Consider the following 24,965-nt stretch of genomic DNA (forward strand, 5'->3'; position numbering starts at 1 on the left):
AGACACCCCAGTGTTGGAGTCCCCCGTCTTGACGTTTTGGGCTTTTTTGTTTTAACCTTAGAGTTTTTCGAAACAGTAAAGAGTGGGGTGTGACAAAAGACTCACTCTCGTTCAGCCCGGGACTGGAATCCCACGGGCGAGAATCTCGAGTGAGAGCCCGGCCCGTACGGGGCTTGCTGGGAGCGTCTCGGTGCGAGCCCCCGTGGGTCTGGCGCCCTCTGGCCTTCGAAGATCAGCTCTGGTGGTGAAGGGGTGAGGACGCCGGCAGCGTCTTAACGTCCCACAGTGAAAAGTTACCTTGGTTGACGTTTGGACAGTGAAAGCATATAACAAGTGGGGTCAGTTTTGTTTAAAACCCTTGCTGACTTCCCAGCCTCTTACTGGGCAAAGTTCATAATTTTTCTGAGCTTTCTAGGGTTCTAGGCAAGCTTATCAGGGCCACCGTTACAGCAACTTGTTGGGAACACCTGGATAGTGGAACAAGAAAACTTGGTCACAAAGTCATGAAGGGGAAAACTGTTGACGGACCTGGAGAATCTTCCTGAAGAACTTTAAAGTAGATTGAAAGAATCATTAAATCCTGGAAACCTACATTAAGACTTTGCAGAGATATGTGGATGAGTCAGATAAATCAGAGAAGATAAACTAGAGTGTACGCCCCAGAGGTGGGGCAATAGAGAAGGAAAAAAGTTGCATAACAGTGCAATTTCAGGAGAAATCTTTAGGGTCTGGAATAGTGGTGAAATCAGCTGCCTCCCCTGCTAAGAACTCAGCAGCATAGTTAAGTCTCTTCAGTTATCTTGAATGTGTTTCCTGTCCCCTAACATATCTGAGTCCAAGGAATTCAAGGAATGCCTCCCGTGGCTTTTGCTCTATTCTATCCCATTTTCCCCTTACTCTCTGGCCACTTCTGAGGCTTTGTGGGGTTACTCTGACATCCCCTTAACATGTTCCCCAAGGCTCCTACTTTGCACCAGCTCCCTGGGTAATACCAGTCCTTCCCACAGCATCAGTCACCACCTGTATACTGACAAGTCTGAAATCTTTACATCTAACCTAGTCTCCTAAACTGACCCTCTTCATTTAAATTCTTACAAGCGCAGCAGGTCGGGCACCCTGGCTCACACCTGTAATCCCAGCACTTTGGGAGGCCGAGGAGGGCGGATCATTTGAGATCAGCAGTTTGAGACCAGCCTGGCGAACATGGTGATATCCCATTTCTACCATAAAATGCAAAAATTAGCCGGGCATGGTGGCGTGCGCCTGTAATCCCAGCTACTGGGGAGGCTGATATAGGAGAATCGCTTGAACCTGGGAGGCAGAGGTTTCAGTGAGCCGAGATCACACCACTGCACTCCAGCCTGGGCGACAGAGAGAAACTGTGTCTCATAAATAAATAAACAAATAAAATTTCCTATAAGCACCTCAAATTTGACATTGAAACCAAACTCTTCCAGCCTGTTTCTTCTCTAATCTCAGTGAGCAGTGTAACTATTCTCTGTTAACCAAGCCAGAAATTTACCTCTGAAACTCCTCTTAAACATTACTTCTTCTAGAAAAACCTTCCAATCTCCTGGATTTGGTGCAGCATCTTACCCCTAACTTCCTCTTTCAACTTACCATATAATTCCTCGTTTATCTGTCTCCTCTACCAGACTATATAAGCTTTGCAAGATGATCCTGTTACACTGCTTTATTATGAATGAACACCAATACATTCTTTATGGCCAGTGCCTAGCACATTTGAATGAGTATGAATATATTCTTCTGGAGACAAGAAATATATTGTTTCCTGCCTGAAGGCTCTATGTAGAGTAAGTTTAGGAGCAAATCTTGAGAAGGTAATTGCATGCTTCTGTTGAGTGGCCAAACAGCATCTGTTCCCTGAGGGGTCCTCATTATAGCTACTCATATTATTACCTACTTATATGGGCTAGATGGGGGCTAAGAATAACGAATAAAGGAAAGAAGAGGAATTTTTTTTTTTCTTTTGAGATGGAGTCTCACTCTGTCGCCCAAGCTGGAGTACAGTGGCACGATCTTGGTTCACCGCAACCTCCACCTCCCAGGTTCAAGCGATTCTTCTGCCTCAGCCTCCCGAGTAGCTGGGATTACAGGCCTGTGCCACTATGACCAGCTAATTTTTGTATTTTTAGTAAAGACGGGGTTTCACCATGTTGGTCAGGCTGGTCTCAAACTCTTGACCTTGTGGTCTGCCCACCTCCCAAAGTGCTGGGATTACAGGTGTGAACCACCGCGCCCAGCCAGCTGGAAGGTAATTTTAAAAATTACGTCTTGGCTGGGTGCGGTGGCCCACGCCTGTAATCCCAGCACTTTGGGAGGCCGAGGCAGGCAGATCACCTGAGGTTGTGAGTTCGAGACCAGCCTGACCAATATGGAGAAACCTCGTCTCTACTAAAAATACAAAATTAGCTGGGCGTGGTGGCACATGCCTGTAATCCCAGCTACTCAGGAAGCTGAGGCAGGAGAATCACTTGAACCCAGGAGGTAGAGGTTGCAGTGAGCCGAGATTGCGCCATTGCACTCCAGCCTGGGCAACAGGAGTGAAACTCCGTCTCAAAAAAAAAAAAAAATTATGTCTAGATCTCGAATCATAAATACCTGGACTGGTGAGCAGGGTGAGTGGGCAGGAAGCCACACAAATCTCCAAGTGCTTACTCATGAGGAGCCACCATTATAGCAGAGCTATGGAGCCAGTTTATCCTGAGGGGGCCTTCTCAGCATCTTCCCCCTCCGCCCCGTGTAAAGATGCAGTCATTCTTGGTTAAGTTTCATAAAGAGTTGCAGGAGTCCAGGCCAGGTCTTAGCCAGAGGCTGGATTCACCAACCTACCATGTAGCAAATTCCTCCTTGGTCTCCATGAAGGAAACAGTGAATCACCAAATTGGATTTGCCATAGGATGGAGGTCAGCAATGTGCTCCTTACCACTAGGGGTGGCTCAACACTGCCTCAGCACAGCCACCCCATGGTGGGTCCAGATCAGAGTTAATGACATTACCTGGGGCTATGAAAGGTTCACTGTAACTACAGGGATAGGTGAACTCCCAAGACAGTGTTGTAGAGCAGCAGGCAATGATTGAGTACAGCGCATAACTACTCATGAAAAGAGGGAACATCCGAGAGACAAAGTTGTCAGAAGGAATGGCTTTACATCGTTTTGCAAAAGTGTCTCAAAAACTGGAGTAGTTAGTTGAATCCAATACAGCTGAGGAGCCAAGGAAACTGACATCTATTGCACTCTCTGAATGAAGACTCCTACCAGGAACCAAACTGGGGCACCAATCCGGGCACTGTGATCTTAGACTTCCCAGGCTCCAAAAATAGTGAGGAATGAGTGTGTAAAAGCCACCCAGTCTTTTTTTTTTTCCCAATAGCCGCCCGAGCTAAGACAGTAGTAAGTGCTCTTACAGGGGAGAAGAACAAAACATCGAGCCACAAATCAGTGTAATGCCAGGATTCAAACCAATTAGATGCAGAAGCCACTCTATCACCTCTCTTATCATAGTCATACCAGAAAATAAAGCATCCAGTTCCAGAAATGAGAAATACTATGTACCACAGCATAAGTGCTCTGAGTTATTCATCAAGGCAGACTCAACAGAAACATGAAAATGTCACATTAACAGGTCAATATTAAATTCAGTCATAAAATTATATCACTGTTGAAAAATTTAATTTCCTGTCACAACTCATGATTACACCAACAGGGCAGAGAAATTCCATTTTTGTTTAAATTGGTCAAGTTGAAGGATGTACATAACAAAAGCCACAATATTTGATATATCAAACACCAAAATGTTTAATCATATGCAAATACAGGATTTTTTATGCACTCGAGCACATTGTAGAAAAGGTTAATCAAGGCAGGGCACGGTGGCTCACGAGGTCAGGAGTTTGAGACCAGCCTGGCCAACATGGTGAAACCCCGTCTCTACTAAAAATACAAAAATAAGCCAAGCATGGTGGCATGTGCCTGTAATCCCAGCTACTCAGGAGTCTGAGGCAGAATTGCTTGAATCCGAGAGGCGGAGGTTGCAGTGAGCCGCGATGGTGCCACTGCACTCTAGCCTGGGTGGCAGAGCAAGACTCTGTTGCAAAAAACAAAAAACAGAAAAGAAAAGGTTAATCAAGAGACAGTACAGTATTTAATATACTTCTGAAGACTGGACATACCTCTATCAGCTAAACAAGCAAAAGCAGCAGTTACTTTCAAATAAGTTGTACCTCAATTTTCAAGTATTATAATTCCACTTCCAGGGTTCCTGGATTGTATTACAAGTTATGTCTAAAACAATACTTTTTATGTTTTAGACATAACAATACTTTTTATGTCTAAAACAATACTTTTTTCTTTTAGCAGAAATGGAATTTTATTTCAACCATGTATGAAAGCTACACATTTTTAAGGCCATTCAATATCATAGACTTTATACTTAATTACCTCTGAGAAAATGGAGCAAACTTTGAGATTCTTCCACCTTAAAAACATTCTCTCCTACCTACATTCTAACACCCCTTACTCATGTAATGTTACCAGGTATGTTATTAGTAAAAATCAGTAGTACTGGCAAGTGTTTTAAAACAAACATCACTGACTACAAAGATACTCTACTTAAAATCAGGTCACAAAAAACAAATCCTGCTTTTCAATTAAAACTCAAAAAGGGCCAGGAGCTGTGGCTCACTCCTGCAATCCCAACACGTTGGGAGGCCAAGGCAGAAGGATCCCTTGAGGCCAGCATGTGCAACACAGCAAGACTTTGTCTCTACTAAAAATAAAATAAATGTAGCTGGGTGTGGTAGTGTATGCCTATAGTCCCATGTACTCAGAAGGCTGAGGTGGGAGGATCACTTGAGCCTAGGACTTGGAGGCTGCAGTGAGCCATGACTGCACCACTGCACTTGAGTCTGGGTGACAAAGTGAGACCCTGTCTCAATTTAAAATAAATAAATAAAAATTAAAAAACCCCTAAGAAATATTTGGATGACTATTTTCTTTATACTTCTCTGTATTTTCAAATATTTTGTAACAATTATAAGTCAAGAAAAAATTTTAAGTGTAGACCTAAACTCCAGCTCCATTTTGCAAAATAAGGCATAAATTAAAAATTAAGTGCAAAATCAAAATCGATGCTTAGTCTTAAGTTTCACTGTTGTAGTACTTGAAAGATAATGAGTAGAAATTCAGTGACTCAGTGAAAATCAATGACAAATGCTAAACAGACACCCAAAACAAAACAAAAACGCTAATTAAGGAGTTACAATAAAAATCTTTATTTAGGTTTGGTCAGTACAGGTAAGATATACTGGAGTCACAGAGCAATATGCATTAACAGGATACAACAGTTCATAAAAACTGAGTAACTATGCACACAAATTTCTTAAACATTCAGTCACCTAAAGAGAAAATGCACAGATGTATGGTGGAAAAAACTGTATCTAACACTGAAACTACTACAGGACTCCATCAATGAGTCCAACTTTTAGTGATAAAAAACTACTGTACTGGGCAAACTTGGCAGTCATAAACCCACATCTACTCTAACAAGTCTGAATGGTGCATAAGTACAGTAACAGCATGAGGAAGAATGCCCTTACACAGCACAGGTTCTAAACAGACATAGATTTATACAGACGTCATTGTGTTATATTTTAAGGAAAAATTTCCATTTACAATTTCACATTAACTCATATAAAAATAACTTGACCCTACACAAAATGTTCTTTTAGCAACATTCAAAGTAATTAACTGTTACAATTTCCAAAGTGGCAGAGGTATTGAAGCAAAAAAAAGAAAAAAAAAAAGAAAAAAAAAAGAAAAAACAAAGAGAAAACAACAACAAAAAACCAAAACGTACACCCACAAAAAGGCAAATTGTGACAAAAGTTTGCATTAATTTTCTGGACAGTATCCTCTCCCAAATTAAATGACACTGTATAAAAATTTGCTGAAAAAAATATTACAAAACTGAACCCTGTACATTTACACTTGAGTCCAAGCCATTCTGAACGTGGCGGGAACCCACAGTTCGGTTACCTTTCCCACTCACTGCTTTCTCCTCTTGAGGGTCATGATTGGAGTCTGTGTCATTTGATTGGTGTGTGAGAGAGTTTTCACTGCCCGTGGGAGAGTCTACACTTTCATACCCCGCACTGAGTTGATTTACGTAACCACTACCTCCTCTGCCAGTTCTCTCCTCTGAGCTGTTGGAGGACTTATTACCATTCCCTGGAGAAGAAGGAAAGTCATCTTCGGTTGTGTTGCCCTCCCTGTGAAATCCAGACCCAGACGTCCTCTGGCGGGAGGAGCTACCATTACTTGGTCCGTTTGTCAGACGACTGCAGTCTTTACTTGTGGCCTCCAACTGTTCTACAGGTTCAGAAGCTGTAGTCCTGCTGGTACTTGGGGCAGAGGCCTGAGACTGCTGCTGCTGGTACTGAGCCAACTGCTGGCGTGTCTCCTTCAGCTGCTGCTGCAGAACGAGAATGGTACTCTGCATACCCTCTACTTCTTCATCAAGCTGGATGATGAAGTCATTCAGTTCTGTGCAAAGGAGAGTCAAACCAAGTTTAATATCGCTTATAACATTGAAAAATGTTTCTTTAGTGCCTGCCACAAAGCAAGGCAGTCAATAAATGCCTAAGTAAACAAATACAATTCTTTTTTTTTTTTTTCTTTGAGACGGAGTCTCGCTCTGTCGCCCAGGCTAGAGTGCAGTGGCCGGATCTCAGCTGGGTTTATGCCATTCTCGTGCCTCAGCCTCCTGAGTAGCTGGGACTACAGGCGCCCGCCACCTCGCCCGGCTAGTTTTTTGTATTTTTTAGTAGAGACGGGGTTTCACCATGTTAGCCAGGATGGTCTCGATCTCCTGACTTCGTGATCCGCCCATCTCGGCCTCCCCAAGTGCTGGGATTACAGGCTTGAGCCACTGCGCCTGGCCAACAAATACAATTCTAAAATCGCACTACATTTAACAATTTTGCTTGGAATCTTAAAATATGACTGAGTTTGTTTTGAGGGAAGTCAGATACTTAAAATAATACACAGTTGGCCCTCCACATGCACCCATGGATTCAACCAACTGTAGAAGGAAAATATTCAAGGAAGAAAAAACTGGGTCTATACTGAACATGTACAGATTTTTTTTTTCTTGTCATTATCCCCAAAACAATACAGTAAAACAACTATTTTCATAGCATTTAGATTGCATTAGGTACTGTTAAGTAATTTAGAGATGGCTCAAATGGGAAGATGTACATCGGTTTGTATGTAAATACATCATTTTATATGAGGGGCTTATCTGTGGGAGGTCCTGATACCAATCCACCATGGATACCGAGGGCAACTGTATTAAGCAACCAAGTTAGAATTGTTTTAGTCCATCTTGCCATACGCCTGATTACAGCCCCAAAGTTTGACTCACGTTTACCTATGGACCCACTATGGCCATATTCCTGACCCAGTGCCTTAGTTCCATGCAGCTCTGGCCCTTAAGGACAGCGTGGTCCTCTATAACACTCCAAAGAGGCCCATGTTCTCAACCAAGGACTGTTATACATATAAGGACAAAAGTCACAGGAAATAATTCCTGAAGATTTTGAAAAGGTAGGTGGTTTAGAAGAAATTACTTGGCTACTGATCATCTTTGCAATTAACCTGAGACACTAATTTTCAATTTAAAATTTCAAAGAATCTGGATATTTTCCTTACTAATAATGCACCTTACAGAGAGGAGAGGCTGGGTGCGGTGGCTCACGCCTGTAATCCCAGAACTTTGGGAGACCGAGGCGGGCAGACCACCTGAGGTCAGGAGTTCGAGACCATCCTGGCCAACATAGTGAAACCCCATCTCTACTAAAAATACAAAAATTAGCCGGGAGCAGTGGCGGGCGCCTGTAATCCCAGCTACTTGGGAGGCTGAGGCAGGAGAATCGCTTGAACCCGGGAGGTGGAGGTAGCAGTGAGCTGAGGTCACGCCACTGCACTCCAGCCTGGGTAACACAGAGTGAGACCCTGTCTTAAAAAAAAAAACAAAAAACAAACAAAAAAAAAAACAGAGAGGAGAAACAGGAGAGATGCAGCTACACTTGCACTAAAAAGGATGGAGGCTGACAAGTTTTGTTTATCTCAGCAAATTTAAAGATTAAATCTCTTATTCACTAATAAAATCTTCACAGATACAATCAACGATATTACTTTCAGATCGCTGAAAACTGCCCATGTTTCTAAGATTCACAATTAATGAGAAATGGTTAAAGATATATCTTCCTTTCAAACACTGAATACAAATTTATCCATCTTGTTAAATAATACAACACCCTTTTATCTTTTACCAACTCCTACCCCCGACTAAAAACAAAAACTTAAGAAATTTTGAACAATAAAGAATTAGGAGGGTGGGGATAAACACAATAAAATTATATGGCTTTTTTTGCTGACTCAACTAAAAATGTTTCATTCACAATAATATACAATCACAGGCAGAGGTTAACAATGTAGAGAATCTAACCTATAATATTCACGACTGGCAGTTTTAAAAAGCCAATGCAAAGAGAACTTTTCAACAAAACAAAACACAACACAACAAAAAAACCCTTACCATCCTGACTGCTTTTAAGCTCCTCACTATATTTCTTCTGTAAAGCCAACTCTGCTTCAAGTTGTGCAATACGTCCCTGGGACAGCTGCCTTCCAAGCTCTTGATTCTCCTGGATAAGCATTCGACACTTCGCCATTAACTTTTTCCCTGTTTGGCTACAAAGGAAAGAGCCATCCATCACAAAATGAAGACAAAACTCTGTCTTTGCTTACAATTATTACAGTGATAGATGTCACACATACAAACATAACTATATCACAGCAGATGCTTCCCCATAATTACCATCTTCTTTTCTGGGACACATCCATCTTCTGCATTTCAGTATTTTGCCAACACAGCAGCAAAAATAAACCCTAAACAAAAAGTGCCCAAACAGCTACACCTTGTTTCTATTATATCAATAATCAATTCTGAAATCCATCTGTTTTCATCTCAAATTATCATCTGAAATGGAAACAGAGCCAGTTTTAACACACACCTTGGCTATACCAATATTATTACACTAAGGAATCTAGTGCTTTATCAGAAAAGTTCTTGAAAAGGTACATGCAACATCAATCACAAATGCTTCTCTATGAAAATCAGTACCTACAAATAAAAATGCATGAGAGTATATTTATTCTTGCTAGAAAAAAAATTTAATAAGGATTTTCCTTAACAGGAAGTCCTCCAGCATGGGCAACATAGTGAGACCCCAACTCTACAAAAATTTTTTTTTAAAAATTAGCCAGGCACACATGCTTGTAGTGCCAGCCTCTGGAAAGGCTGAGGTGAGAGGATTGCTTAAGCCCAAGTGGTTGATGCTGTGACCATGCCACTGCATTCCAGCCTGGGAAACAGGGACCCTGTCTCAAAAAAAAGGAGGAAAGAGAGAAGTTTATGGTACATCCATCTTCCATAACTCTCAAGAATATATCTATTATATTAATTGAGGCACATTCAACAATTAAGTTTTTTTTTTTTTAAGACTTTATTAACAGAAAACATCATCCTTTTGACACAAAAATAAGACCAGTGGTCACGTACCACAATTCAAACATGCAAATATCTGCCAATCTAGGAGTGTCACACTTTCCACAAATTAGTTCCAAATGCTAGTGGAACCTATGTGCACATACAGAGCAATTGCAAATATGTAATGAAAAGCTCAAATGTTTCCCAATAAAATTTTACTGCTTTTCTTTAGCCTCAGCAATAAAAGGAGAAATTATTTGCTTGTTCTTGTAATTATTTATGAAGACAAGAAGAAAAAAATGATCACTTTTAAAGGGATCTAATAATCGTGATATTTACCTTTGAGACTTGGATAAAGACAGTGTGACATTCTTGTCCTTGGGGTAAGTTCAGAATGACCTTATTGGTTAAAATGTTTTTTAAATTCTAGTCTTTCCTTCTCCTAGTGAGGCTTTCACTTGCCTGACACACTACTTCAGTATGCCTTAGAACTTTAAAAATGAGAGCATTTTGTAAATAATTGTCAGTCTTTGAAGAAGTGTTGCACGGTTCTTTCACCTACAGCATAATTTTTTTTTTTTGAGATGGGGGTCTCACTGTGTTGCCCAGACTGGAGTGCAGTGGCGTGATCTCAGCTCACTGGAGCCTTGATGTCCCCAGGCTCAGATGATCCTCCCACCTCAGCCTCAAGAGTAGCTGGGACGATAGGTGTGCACCAGCACCCCCAGCTAATTTTTGGAGTTTTAGTAGAGATGGGGTTTCACCACGTTGCCTAGGCTGGTCTCAAACTCCTAACTAAGCTCAAGTGATCTGCCTACCTCAGCCTTCCAAAGTGTTGGGATTACAGGTATGAGCCACCGTGCCTGGCCTCATGTTTTCTAACCTAATGTAATTCAAGGAAGTTTGTAATTAAGCTTTCTTCCAGAAAATATGTGAAGAGTTAAACCTGGGTTACTACTGCTCAGAGGAGCCGAAGGGTGAAAGGTCACCAGTGAGCATGTGGTAAAGGCTTTATTCTTTCATAACATTATTAGCTGGTGTTCTTGTTCGTTGCTACTGTAGCTCCAGATTTCCACCATTTCCCATAAGCACTCTCAGGCGTTAGCCTCCACTGAACATCCACTTAGAAATTAAACAGTGGGAAAATGAGAGATATGCAAGATTGTCAAAAGCGATGGAATTCCTGCCTATGCGCTCAAAACTATCTTCTTGCAAAGTATATCTATTTCATTGGTGTTTACAACTAACCTTGTTATTATATGAATTTTAAAGAGTGGAAAAAGACAACTATAAGAGACATTAATTTGTGACCTGACTTAACCCCATATAAAAATGTCACAAATTCTAATGCAAAAAAGGGGTTCGTTTAAAAAGTCATACCTTTTAATAAATAAATGTCTAAGCTAAGATAATCGTATCACATTTAAAACTAGTGATTACTGAAATAAATTTTAACAAAACCACAGTTTTGAAAAAATAATTTAATTACAAGTAATTGTTTCTGAAATAATTTTTTAAAATTACAAACAAAAAAACCCATTCCTAAAATCAATTAACCCACAAACATAATAGAAAGCACGTTGAAAGATATACCTCTAAACACTCTAAAATGTGTGCATTCTCACATGAATGAAATATTTTAACTGAACTGGACAGGTTATTTCTGAGAATCTTTCTTCCTCAAAATTAAAACAAAAAAACAGTAAAGCGAAGACACACGTGCGCACGCACACACCCCAAAGCAAAACCCATTCCACTACTGGAAATATTCCAGACAGGGGATTGCCTGAGCCATTATTTGTTTCAAATTAGTGATGTATTTATAGTACCTGATATACTCTGGCTTACAGCCAATTTTACAGAAAAAAATCAATTTATAAGTGATTTAAATAAATTATGATTCCTTAATATAATGGAAATACACTATGCAACCATTAAAAATGTAGTAGTCTAGATACACTAAAAAATGGAAAAATGCCGAAGAGACCAACTAAAAAAAAAGGTGCAACTCATCTGTGTTTATGGTATGATCACATTTGTTTAAAATAATATACATAAAATGACTGTATATGCATAGAAATTATCTTGATGATACCCAAGAAAAAGTAATAGCAGTTACTGCTCCTGGAGAACAGAATGAGGATGTCCAGGTAACATCAGAGAGTGACACTCACTTTTCATCTCCCCCTTTCTCTATAGTATTTCAATTTTATATACAAGCATGTATTATCTTATTATTAAAAGAGAAAATTTTAACAATGACAAGAAAAAAACCCATAGAACTCATGACTGTTATCTAAGTGGCAAAGAAAGATGCCTGCTAAATTTGAGTACATGTTAATAATACATTTTATGAATTACTTTTCTACTAAATTCTACTAAAAAGATACTTAGGCCATTTCTACTGTGAACTTAAAATGGCATAAAATATATACAAAAGCGTTAATGCAATCACATAAGCTAATTTCAAACAGATCCGGTTACTTACCCTCCAACCCTCACAAATAGTGAGAATTTTAGAAGCAGGTTTCTTGCTGAAAAGTCACACAAACCACTTCTTCAACCCACCCTCTGCCCCACAATCAGTTCCCTAAAGCACAAACATATATAAGATACTTACAATTGATTTGAATGATTAAGAGAGAACTTAAGTCACCCTTGTTAAAACTGCACTTAAACGTTGGGACAAGCTGGAACATTTATCTTCCACTCATCTTAGACTCCATTATCACCAAGCGAAAATTTGAATTGGTGACTTATAGAATGATCTGACGGAAAAAATTCACCTCCAGGATTGGATGGAAGCATGAAGAAAATAATGCCTCATTTATCTAAATGATTAAATGAATTTACTAGAAATGATCACTATACCTTTTTTCAATTCACAAAATGTCTTACTTAGGCCAGCCCACAGTTCCAACACATTATCTTCTGGCAGGCACCCTGTGAAGCTGTCCCGCAATTACTTTCTACTGCAGTACCCTGGGACAAAGTGTCATAAAAGTAACCAGTGTCAAGTCTCCTTGTCTTTTATGTAGGTCTTTTAAAAATGAGGCACAGCGCCTTTTCCTTCACTTTGAAGAGCACAGCAACAGTATTTCCAAAATGAATCTGCTCTCCACAGGCCCCCCCCCAAATTAAAATGTTAGAGTACAACAAAATCATCATAATATTCTTTGAACTTAAAAAAAAAAAAACCAACTATTTCAAGGCACATTTAATTTAATATCAAGAGTGCAATACAAAAGGCCCAAATACAATGAAGGAACACATTCCCCCATTAACACCAACGACAATGCTCTTTTAAACATGTGCCTGTTGAATGGAATGGGGATTTCATAAAATTCACTAAAAAAATAATGCAGTGAGTCTCATCACAGCTAATATCCTTATACAATCTAGTTGTGAAATGAATGTTTATAATGCTTCAAACAGTTTCAACCTGAAGTTTGATACCACACCTTCACGTTTGTACAGTCCTCAGTAAGATAATCTACAGTTTTGCAACCATTCAAAGAACAAACCATTGAATAAAACCACATTGATTAAGGCTCAAGCAAGTAATATAGAGCCCCAAACTAAATGGTTAAATATATGCGCTACTTGTACGGACATCTATTATTTGATTCTCTCGTGACTATTAAAAGTTGGTTCTCAGCAAATAAACCCTTTAAAGGCAAAATTCACCTCATTTGAGTTTTGACCCAGAAGTTCAACAACAATCATGAAGTCCACAGTCTTATTGGCAAAACTGATACACAGTGTCTCTAAGTCACTATGCTCAAGGTTAAGAGCGATGCATATTCCATTTTTACATTTTACTGGAATTTTACATGTTCAATTCATGATTTAAAATCTCTAGGTTTTCATTCCTTCAAACTGTCTGAAGACACAGTGTGCCACAGACTTAAGACTTCTGTTTCTCCCTCTATTTTCTTCAAACAGAAACATTTCTCAAGTGTCTACATGTTCTAGAAGGGGAATTTTTCGGAGGTGGCCACTTCTTCGGAATAGTCCGACGCCATCAGGCCTCTGAAGCAAGGGGAAGGGGAAAAGAAAAAAGCTGAAACACAAGGTTCATCTGGTAAGTTTTACATTAACCATTACAAGCTGGACAGTGTAAGAATGTGGCTTTTTTTGGCTCAAAAAGTCTGAGTCTTGGTGTGGAAACGAGTACTTGGCTGTCCCACCACAGCTTTCTCGTAGTGGGACTGTCAGGGAAGTCTTGACTGGGGAGTATGATTTGTTTACCTATCAGGCGTAAACTTCCAGGCACTCAGTTCATTTTGGGCTTGTTCCAGTTTGTCTTTAGTCTGTTCCAGTTCACCTTTCATTTTTAGGAAAAACAAGTTGATCGCTGGGTCTACCATTGTTGATCTCAGTTGGGCAACGCTCGGCTGCTGGACTTGCTTGAGGTACTGGATTTGAGTCTGTGCAAAGCAAAAGAAACAATTACAACCAAATCAAAGGAAACATACATAAGAAGGTGGGGGAAAACTCCCTCCATTCACTTGATTTACCAACTCTTTCATTAAGTCCTCCCCTCTTTCATCCTGAAATTCTCTAGAAAAATCTTAAAACTTTCTCGAAAAAGTACAGATTAAAAACTATTTGATGAATATGCTAATTACCCCAATCTGATCACTACACATTATATGTATTGAAACATCACTAGTAGTCCTTGAATATGTACAAAAATTATTTGTCAATTAAAAAATAACTAAGGTTATTCATTTAGGAATTGAGGCCATTTGATTACGTCTCCAAATCTGGATCTTAAAGGGGCTACATACATTTTACTTTACAATCCAAAATTACCAAAAAAACAAACAAAAATCAACATTATATTTACTAAAAATGCTGACAACCCACTGGAAAAAAGCAAAGTTTAAAATATTAATTACCGCCGGGCGCGGTGGCTCAAGCCTGTAATCCCAGCACTTTGGGAGGCCGAGACGGGCGGATCACGAGGTCAGGAGATCGAGACCATCCTGGCTAACACAGTGAAACCCCGTCTCTACTAAAAAAAAATACAAAAAACTAGCCGGGCGAGGTGGCGGGCGCCTGTAGTCCCAGCTACTCAGGAGGCTGAGGCAGGAGAATGGCGTAAATCCGGGAGGCGGAGCTTGCAGTGAGCCGAGATCCGGCCACTGCACTCCAGCCTGGGCGACAGAGCGAGACTCCGCCTCAAAAAAAAAAAAAAAAAAAAAAAAAAAAAAAAAAAAAAAAAAAATTAATTACCTAAGAGTTAATGAAGTCTTTTGGTTTGCTTATTTTAATTTTTTGCCTATGGAAATTATTCTATGTAAAGTCCCCTAAAAATACATCAGGTGAAAGATTATAACTTAAAATACACATTTGCATTTCTAAAGGAAAAAATATACAGTACACATAGCTACAAGAGTTGCCGTTACAACTTTATAAAAGCAAAACTATAGGACCTTAAGCCAAAATAAAGTATAATTCATATTTTTTCTCCCTCTGAATAGATTTGAATCATAGAATTGTAAAGCTGGAAAGTAACCTAACCCAAACTGCTTATTTTGAGATTAAATAACCCAACTGTTTAGTTCAGTGCCATAGCTGGGACAAGAACTCTAGTTCTCCAGCCTTCTGATTCCCAGTCTAGAGCTTTTTCCATCACACCGGAACCCTTCTACTTACATATGAAACCTTCAATTTCGACTTCAGTTGTACTATTTACTAGAACACTAAAAATACATTTCTAAAATATGAAATATAGTTATTAGCATTAAATTCATCATTTTCTTCATACTCAAAGTAGATCCGGCCCAAGATCTAACTCCATACTAAGGCTTAAACAGAATTACAGTTGAAATTTTCTAATATAAATTTAGTAAAGGAACAAATATACTAAGTAGTTTGGGAATATATTTGTTCCATTGAGCAAAAATCTACTACAACTGCATAGTCAATGTGAAACCAGCCGCTAAGATAACTTAAGAGAGCAAGAATAAACCATGACTTACAGTGCACTCCACGTACTGACAGGACTGATTAAAACAGTCTACAACACTGACTGAGACTCAGTTACTATTTAGCTTTACAAAGACCCAATAGTCAACACTTTCAATCATGAAAAGAGAGGTGAATCTGACTAGAATAAATTCCATGTTCTACAGAAGAGAACACTGAGTAAAGTGTTTTCAAAGTTAGTTTTATTCCTAAATCTATTTTGCGTTGGTTGGCAAAAGACTAAATGAAAAATAGAAATACCACTGAGGTGAACAAAAATGATAGATTTTACTTACCAACAAAATAGAATATAGTTAAGAACACAGTATATAGTTAAGACTATAGTAACTATGTGGCTAACTTATGCCTTACACTGAAAACTGACTACTGATGTACTTGGCAAAGACTGCACATAGACAATCAAATAGATGATTTAGTATGCTGGACAAACAAAAGATCTACAAAAACAAATTGACTCCTGAGGATGTATTTTATTTTTTCTAAGCTTAGCTTAATTTGAAACACCAAGAGTAAAAGCAGCAGCTCTGTTTTAAAGGATAAGTACCTAATACAAACCTTTCCACTATTTTTCACTCGCAAGAGGGTAAGAAACCCTCCTTCTCAGGGCCAATCCTTTCAACCATTTGCTTAACCTATTCCCTCCTACCTCCTATAGTACACAACTCCCATTCTTTCTACTCTTTAAATTCAGTTTCTCTCACTTCCCACTTGACAGTTCCTCTAGAGCAGGGGTATCCAATCTTTTGGCATCCTTGGCCAACAACCTCTTAACTGCCAAATCTAACGAACAATTTTAAATTCGTATTGTACAGAACTTTATGTACGCCTTTGTTTTAATCACTTTATATTTTGGGGAAGGAGGAGGGAATGCTGGATTTCCTCAGTTTTCCTAACACCACACACTACTCTTCTTTTAAAATTTGATCTTTGTAGGCTCTATCCTAGTGCACTGTTACTCAAACGAGACAAGCCTGAAGCTGTGATTCCTCCCTAGATTTTTTTCATTCCTTCCACAACAGCATCCAAACTAAACAATTCCTATTGACTGTGCCTCCAAAACACCTACTCTGTCCTGTCTGCTATTACCAGTGGCTTAATTTATTTCATCTGGACTATTTTAATAGCCTCACAATTGGTTTTCTTGCTTAAAGTCCTGTTCCACTCAAATCCATCTTTCATACTCAAGCCAGAGTGATCTACCTAAAATGTGAATCTAAATCTGACCCTCACATACATCTCTTGCTCAAAAATTCTTCAGTGGCCCCCTCTCTTCTAGAATACCCAAGATTCCAGGCCTGATCTCATGTTTTTTCACTCTCACCTGAAACTTCATCCTCATCTGCCATATATAATCTTGCCCTTTCCTTGTGATTTTGCTCCTGCTGCCCTGCCCTGTCTGCAAAACCTCACTTGTATTATAACTGGAAGAATAGGAAGTTGTTCAGCTGGCCTGTGCAGGTGACAGCTGTTTAAAGAAAAAGAAAAAAAAAAAAAAAACCTGGAAAAGGTTAGGTTCCATTATAGTTGAAATAACCTTAAAATCCAGGTCGGTCGGGCGCGGTGGCTCAAGCCTGTAATCCCAGCACTTTGGGAGGCCGAGACGGGCGGATCACGAGGTCAGGAGATCGAGACCATCCTGGCTAACACAGTGAAACCCTGTCTCTACTAAAAAATACAAAAAACTAGCCGGGCGAGGTGGCGGGCGCCTGTAGTCCCAGCTGCTCGGGAGGCTGAGGCAAGAGAATGGCGTGAACCCGGGAGGCGGACTTGCAGTGAGCTGAGATCCGGCCACTGCACTCCAGCCTGGGCGACAGAGCAAGACTCTGTCTCAAAAAAAAAAAAAAAAAAAAAAAAAAAAAATTCCAGGTCAAGCAGACAAGAGTGATGAGGTATCACCAAAGGCCCTGACCAGGCATAATATGATCAAAACCGCCAGTGTATATAGGACAGATGGAGAATCAGAGGTGCATGAATAGCACACACATTGTGATGTGCACACATCAACTATGATGTCAAGAGTAGGAATCTGGAACAGAAAAGGAAAAAGACATTCCGATCCTATGAGATATTACCATCAACACCATCTATTCACAATCTATCTCCCAAGTACTAGCAGTCTAAAGGTAAGATCCATTTTTCGTGAAAAGGGAAATTTGTTAAAAAACATTCATAAGTAACTGGAGAAAAAAGTATCAGTGGTGTGAGAATTACAACAAAACTGACAGAAACAAAAGAACAAAATGTGGTGAGAAGGTAGAAAAAATGATAATGGGCCAGGTGTGATGGCTCACACCTATAATCCCAACAGTTTTGGGAGGCCAAGGAGTAAGGATTGCCAAAGGCCAGGAGTTCAACCTGGGCAACATAGAGAAGACCCCATCTCTACAAAAATTAAAAAATTAGCTAGGCTTGGTGGCACGTGACTATAGTCCCAGTTACTCAGGAAGCTGAAGTGAGCTAGGATTATACCACTGCACTTCAGCATGGATAAGAGGCCCTGTCTCAAGAAAAGGGGGAAATAACAACAAACTAAAACAACAACAACAAAAACAAAAACAAACAAAAAAAAAAAAAAAGGAAAGAAAATGATAAAAGCCAGCCTTTAGCAAAGCAAAATGTAAAGAAGTCATTTAGTAAAAAGTGAAAGAGTAAATAGGTACTTTTGTGGAAATTTAAACAATCTCTGTACAGGAAGTAAAAGGACTGTGACTGAGCCTTAAGGAACACTCTATTGGTAAAACAAACAGGAAAAGGACTGTGCCCATAGATTTTTGGTGTCTCCAGTGATCAGAATACTACCTTAGAAGATTTTAATAACACATTAGAAGACTTCAATATGTATCAAATGAATGGAGAGTACCCAAAGAATTGAAGAAACATTCAGATTTTAAAATCAGAAACAAGGATACAGCTGCCTCTAATTATTTTGTATAATTACACTGTAAGATTGAGTCTAAACTACCAGAGCTGGATGATCAATTATGTCACTAGATTTCAGATCTACATAGACATAGTAAATACTACACAGTACACATCAAAGTTCTAACAATTAAAAAGGACACGTTGAAGAAGTTGCTGGCACTAGGAAAAACAGTTCTATACATAGAGGGGACAAGAGAGCAGAGGTAAAGTCATCAGATGGCTTTCCTAACCAGTGAAAGTAAAGCAAGAAGGAGCAAATGCTCTTTTATTGATTATACCCTCAGACACCAAGATATCTGAAAAAAGTCTGGAATTGATGAACTAATATTCACAATGCATGAAAATTTCAAAACACAACTTAAAACTACTGCCTTCTTGGCCAAAAAAAAAATTTGTTTAAATGAAGAGACATTATCAAAATTTTTCACCTGGTATACTTAAAGCTCTAAGTGTACATACCTATAAAAAAAAACCTCTTATATTTAGTATTAGGTGTTTAAAATTAACAAGCAATAAGGCAGACTAAAAACCAATTCCTCAACTAAAGACATTTATATAACTTGAAATACTTACAGTACACTCTTGCATCTCTTGTTCCTTGGTTGCTAGTCGCATTACAAGGATGTTTTCCCTGCGTGCAGACTCCTGCTGTTGTTGCTTTAGTTTTTCTTCAGACTCTCTTAGGCCAGTTACATCATTAGCTGATGATTTAAAAAATAATTATAAATATAATTTTAAGATCAAGTTCAAATACTTCTGTCAAGAACAATTAAAAACTAGGGTCAAAAAATTAATCATGTCTTTAATTTCCATCCTAACTACTTTTATAACAAGCAAATTATTTCCTGGTCATGACAGCTCATTTAGAAGGCAAGGTGTCATAGTGCTCCATGACTACCAACTGAATTATGTTTTCATAGTTTCGTCTATTCCCAACAGAAGACAGGAAACATTTGTGTTTTACAGTATGCACAAAATCCTGATGAGTATGTTTTAACCTATTTAATATAAAAATGCTGTCTGGGCACAGTGGCTCACGCCCGTAATCCCAGCACTTTGGGAGGCGAGGCGGGTGGATCACCTGAGGCCAGGAGTTTGAGACCAGCCTGACCAACATGGTGAAACACCATCTCTACTAAAAATACAAAATTAGCCGGTCGTGGTGGTGCATGTCTGTAATCCCAGCCACTTGGGAGGCTGGGGCAGGCGAATGACTTGAATCTGGGAGGTGGAGGTTGCACTAAGTCCAAATTGTGCCACTGCATTCCAGTCTGGGCGACGGTGCGAGATTGTCTCAAATAAACAAACAAATAAATAATATGATAGTAACTGCTGGACAATTTGTATTTTAAACTTTGAGGCAGGATCTTATTCTGTTACCCAGACAGGAGTCCAGTGGCACAATCAGGGCTCACTGTAGCCTTGACCTCTCAGGCTCAAGTGATCCTCCTGACTCATTTTTTTTTTTTGGTAGAGACAAGGTCTCCCTATGCTGCCTATGCTGGTCTCAAACTCCTGGGCTCAAGTATCTTCCCACCTTGGCCTCTCAAAGCGCTGGGATTATAGGTGTGAGCCACTGTGCCCAGCCTTAATCGTTCATAATGTTCATGATTTCTTTGGATAACACAGTCACGTAAAATTAGAATTTCAGGGTATTAACCCTTCTGAAGTTAGAAAACAATATATATTGGTTTTTATACTCAACAAATAGTATGTGGTTCAAACAGTAAAAACTGAGACTAAAATGGCTTAAAATGATAAACTTTGTTATTTTCAGCAGATTTAAAAAATCTGTAATTATATATTACATACAATTAAGTTATACATATTAATTTAACCTGTCATAAATCTGTTACTAGTTGCTTCTATTTATTTCTCTTCTAGACTAGTAACTCACGCTTCAAGTCAAATTCCTATGTAGAAGGGGTTAGGGACAGGTAAGAAAAGTTTCAAGTAGTTCTGAGTTACTGTATCTATACTCAGAACCTTGCATATAATTTTGCTAAGTCACGCCATTACATGAGTATTACATGTCTGTTTTCTCCAATGACTATGTCTCATTCACCTTTATATTTTCTTGCACCCAAAAGTGCCTCTGTATAGTTCTTATAATAAAACACCAGAAAAATTACATTTGCTTTAATAAAACCAATTACCCTTTTGATTGTAATAACGATCAAAAGGAGATTATTCAGTCTTTAAGAAGCTAAAACTCAAACTTACAGTTAAGATCTGTGTACTTGCCCTCCAAAGCTTGTACATATGCTTCATATTGTTTCCATCTAATAAAAAAAATCCATACATTAGTTGTTATAATAAAATAGCTTTTATTAAATAAACTAGAAGATATCTATAAACTCACAGATTTTAGTAATACTGAGCATTCTGCTGGATGATTTTTCATTTTAAATCCTTTTCTTAGACAGAGTCTCGCTCTGTCCCCCAGGCTGGAGTGCAGTGGCACAAACAGGGTCTGGGCTCAAGCGATATCCCTGCCTCAGCTTCCTGTAGAGCTGGGACCAAAGGCACATGGCTAATTTTTTGTAGAGAGGGGGTCTCACTGTTGCCCAGGCTGGTCTTGAACTCCTGGGCTCAAATGATCCTCACACCTTGGCCTCCCAAACTGCTGAAATTACAGGCCTTAGTCACCACATCCTGGCCCAAATCTAGTTTAACTGATAATAAAGTAGTCCACTCATTATTCCTTCCCATTTTACAGGAAACAGGTAAAAGGAGATATATGGAGAAGGTGTTTTCTGCTGAGAACATGCCAAGCGTGCTCTGGGTGAGATCAAACTCCAGATTTGGTTTGATACTTTGGTATCACTGGTGATGTTCAGGATAATCCTGGATTATAGAAAAAAAAATCCTACTGCTACTTTCATATGTTGTCCCCTTAGAACAAAAGGCATATTAGAAATGTGCCTAATTATGTAGAATTGAAGGTTTTTTGGCTCTTTTGTGAAAATACCATGTGACTCTTCTCAAGGTAATATCCATTTCTGCCTGTAAACACAGGGGGAGAATACAACATTTTTCAAGACTGTAATTTAACAATCACATCTAACTGGCAGAAACCTGCATGCCACACGCTATCGGAATACAAGGGCACCGTTTTTCTTCATTATACTTCTCTACCCTGAATATATACACTGCTAAGTCCTCTTAGCAATAAAGATTTTTCCTAATTAGGCAGTTCCTAATGGAAAGTACCCTGCCCTGAATGTCTGTTCTCCTGCATACTTAAGAGCCATGTTTTCAAGCTGCTCTTCAGGTACAGTTAATTAAAATTTGGCTTTAGAAAACCATTTTATAATCTTAAAAACAGGCTTGCCATGAGTTAATAATGTTACAACATAATGAACAAAAAGGCTCACGCCTGTAATCCCAACAGGGGATTTTTTGGGAGGCCAAGGCGGGCGGATCATGAGGTCAAGAAATCGAGACCATCCTGGCCAACACAGTGAAATTCCGTCTCTACTGAAAATACAAAAAAATTAGCAGGGCATGGTGGCGCATGCCTGGAGTCCCAGCTACTTGGGAGGCTGAGGCAGGAGAATCTCTTGACTGGAGGCGGCAGTTGCAGTGAACTGTGATTGCACCATTGCATTCCAGCCTGGCGACAGAGCGAGACTCTGTCTCAAAAAAAGAAAAACCTTCTTAATACCAAACTAATCCACTTTCTATATAAACACTACTGTTAAGCTAAGGTCATGCTTTGTTTTTATGGCACTTACAACCTAGGACACGTACAGTTTACCAAATATTTGGGGATGTATAAGAGAAAGGTCTCAGTGGAGACTGTAAAAGAACAATTTATTTTAGAAGAACAGAAAAATATAAAAACTGAAGCAAGAACATGTATATCACAAGGACAGAAGGTATAGACTAGTTAAATAAGTAGCAGCTGGTTTAAAATCACCAAGGAAATTAAAGAGAAAAAAATCCACCTAAAAGTCTTACATGAGAATTCCCTAAGGAAAGATGTTAAACTGACTGCAAGGTAATAACACTGCATATAATTTAGAAACCTTAAAGGTATCTTAAAATACAACATTTCTATGATTCTTTATTAAGATTACTGACTTTTCCCCTCCTACAGTTAAATCAAGAAAATGACTGCAAAGACTAACCAGAGCAATTATGTAAGAAGGCATAAAAAGAAGTGTACAATGCCAGAGGTAGGGGAAAAAAAAATCATGGCCGGGCATGGTGGCCCATGCCTGTAATTCCAGCACTTCAGGAGGCCAAGGTGAGAAAATCACTTCAGGCCAGGCGTTCAAGACTAGCCTGAGCAACACCTCACCTCTATTATAATTTATATGTACATTATATATATGTATATATGTTGTTTTAACATATGTGTTGTTGTTTTAATAGTTAAACAAAAAACCCAGCATTGAGTAGTAGTGTATCTTAAGTATCTACTTCAGCGTAAGACAGAGTGTTTTAGAATACCAACAATTTAAATTTTATGTGCAAGAAGACAAAGGTATGCAATGGAAACTGTCCTATGTATGAGATTATGGCCAAAAAAAAAAAAAAAAAAAAAAAAGATAAAGTGTTCATAATACAGTAGCTGTGCAAAGGTCAAAGTAGGAAATTGTCACACTGTAGGAAACAACAAAATCTGTTACTCTATCTCACAAAACATCTTTTCTCTCCCCGGCTTTCAGCTTGTTAAAATACTCATTTTATTTTTATCTAAAAGTTATCAAAGCTATAAAACATAGAACATCCTACTTCCTGATTTCTTACACAATCTATAAAGATTATATGCTGTACCTGACAATCTGCTTTTGTAAGACATTTATAAGATAACCACAGAAATTCAGAACTGGAAGTCACCTTTAAAAATAACTTAACCCAACCCCTTCAACTTACAGATGAGAAAATGAAGAGTATGAAGTTAAATGAGCTGGTCACACTAATAAGAAAAAGTAACCTCACTTCATTAGTAAATTATGTATTTCTTCCACAAATATAAGTTTATCTTTTAGGATTACTTTTTTTTTCAAACGTTAAACACGAAAAGAAAAACTACACAAAAGAAGCCATATATTTGTTAAACTTATAGCTTCCTAGTAGTTCTCTAAAGTGTTACATTTTCCTCAGTGTTAATATAAGAAATAGGTCATAGTATGTTCAAAAAGTACATTAAATTATTTGAGGATGTAACAACATTAAAAACAGTATCTGGCACAAAGACAATTACAGTGTAGAGGCATAATACAATGTTCTATACAAAGATTTTATTTTTGAACAAATAACATTTTACCTTAGAATTAACTCATCTCTTGCCATAACTTTGAAGTCTGTTTCACTCAGTCGAACCTATAAAGAGAATTACAATATGAATTGAGTGATCTTCCTGGAGACATAAAGCTCTATGAGACCTATGAAACATCTCCTGAGTGTGAGATTTAAACAGCTCAGTACATACTTATCACTAAAAAAAGATTATTTGATTACAAAAGTTTTTTTTTTTTTTAAGGTAAACTATTTGTTATCTTAACAATGGGCATCATCATTAGGAATATGCACATTAAAATCCTAGGTATCACCACACACTGATTAGAATGGCTAAAATAAAAATTAGCGGCAACACCAAATGCTGGTGAGGATTCAGAGAAATTGAAGTTTCCTACATTGCAGGTGAGAATGTAAAATGGTCTCAAAAAGATATACACTACATGATGTCGTTTATATAAACACTCTGAAATAACAATTATAGAAATAGAGATAAACTAGTGGTTGCCAGGGGTCAGGCATGGGGAGGGAGGGGGTAGATGTGGCTACAAAAGAATAACTCAATGAAGTTTTATGCTAATAGTTCAGATATGTATCTCGATTAATGATGGTTACACAAAGCTAGACATGATAAAATTGCATATAGCTCTTCCCTACTCCCCCCACAAACAGTACAAGTATAACGTGAAATGTGCATAAGCTCTGTGGATTGTACCAATGTCAATTCCCTGATTTTCAGTTATTAGAGATGTCTGCTAGTCATGCAAGATGTTAACAATGAAGGAGGCTCAGTGAAAGCTGCACAGAACCTCTCTGGACATTTATTTGCAACTTCCTGTGAATCTATAATTATTTGGAAATAAAAAGTTGAAACAAGGGCATAAGCTGACATGCTTCAAAAATTAAGAAACAGTATATTCACTATACCAAATAAAGGCTGTAAAGGTGAGATACCTCTCCTACTTCAGTATAAAATTAAGGCTTTGGTGGGCATTGTGGCTCACGCCTCCTGCACTTTGGGAGACTGAGGCAGGAGGATATCTTGAAACTCAGGAGTTCAAGATCACCCTGGGTAACATGGCAAAACTCCATCTCTACCAAAAAATACAAAAATTAGTCAGGCGTAGCAGCACACCTGTAGTCTGAGCTACTTTGGGGGGGCAGAGGTGGGAGGATTGCATAAGCTGGGGTATGAGACCACAATGAGCCAAGATTGTACG

General features: G+C 38.7%; 1 protein-coding gene across 6 annotated transcripts in view; it reads right to left on the reverse strand.

The window, feature by feature from the left end:
• Positions 1–5,272: 5,272 nt before the first annotated feature.
• Positions 5,273–24,965, reverse strand: part of WTAP (WT1 associated protein) — a 30,023-nt gene continuing 10,330 nt past the window's right edge. For 2 of the 6 annotated variants that reach the window (XM_077998564.1, XM_077998563.1), the window contains exons 3-7: positions 23,774–23,829; positions 19,069–19,196; positions 13,828–14,006; positions 8,623–8,777; positions 5,273–6,566 (exon numbers count right to left, since the gene is read on the reverse strand). In XM_077998564.1, coding sequence (XP_077854690.1) covers positions 5,983–6,566; positions 8,623–8,777; positions 13,828–14,006; positions 19,069–19,110 — 960 coding nt within the window. In that variant the 5' untranslated portion in view covers positions 19,111–19,196; positions 23,774–23,829 and the 3' untranslated portion in view covers positions 5,273–5,982. 6 annotated transcript variants of the gene reach the window in all.

The sequence above is a fragment of the Macaca mulatta genome, chromosome 4 (genome assembly GCF_049350105.2).
Source record: "Macaca mulatta isolate MMU2019108-1 chromosome 4, T2T-MMU8v2.0, whole genome shotgun sequence".
Classification (NCBI taxonomy): domain Eukaryota; kingdom Metazoa; phylum Chordata; class Mammalia; order Primates; family Cercopithecidae; genus Macaca; species Macaca mulatta.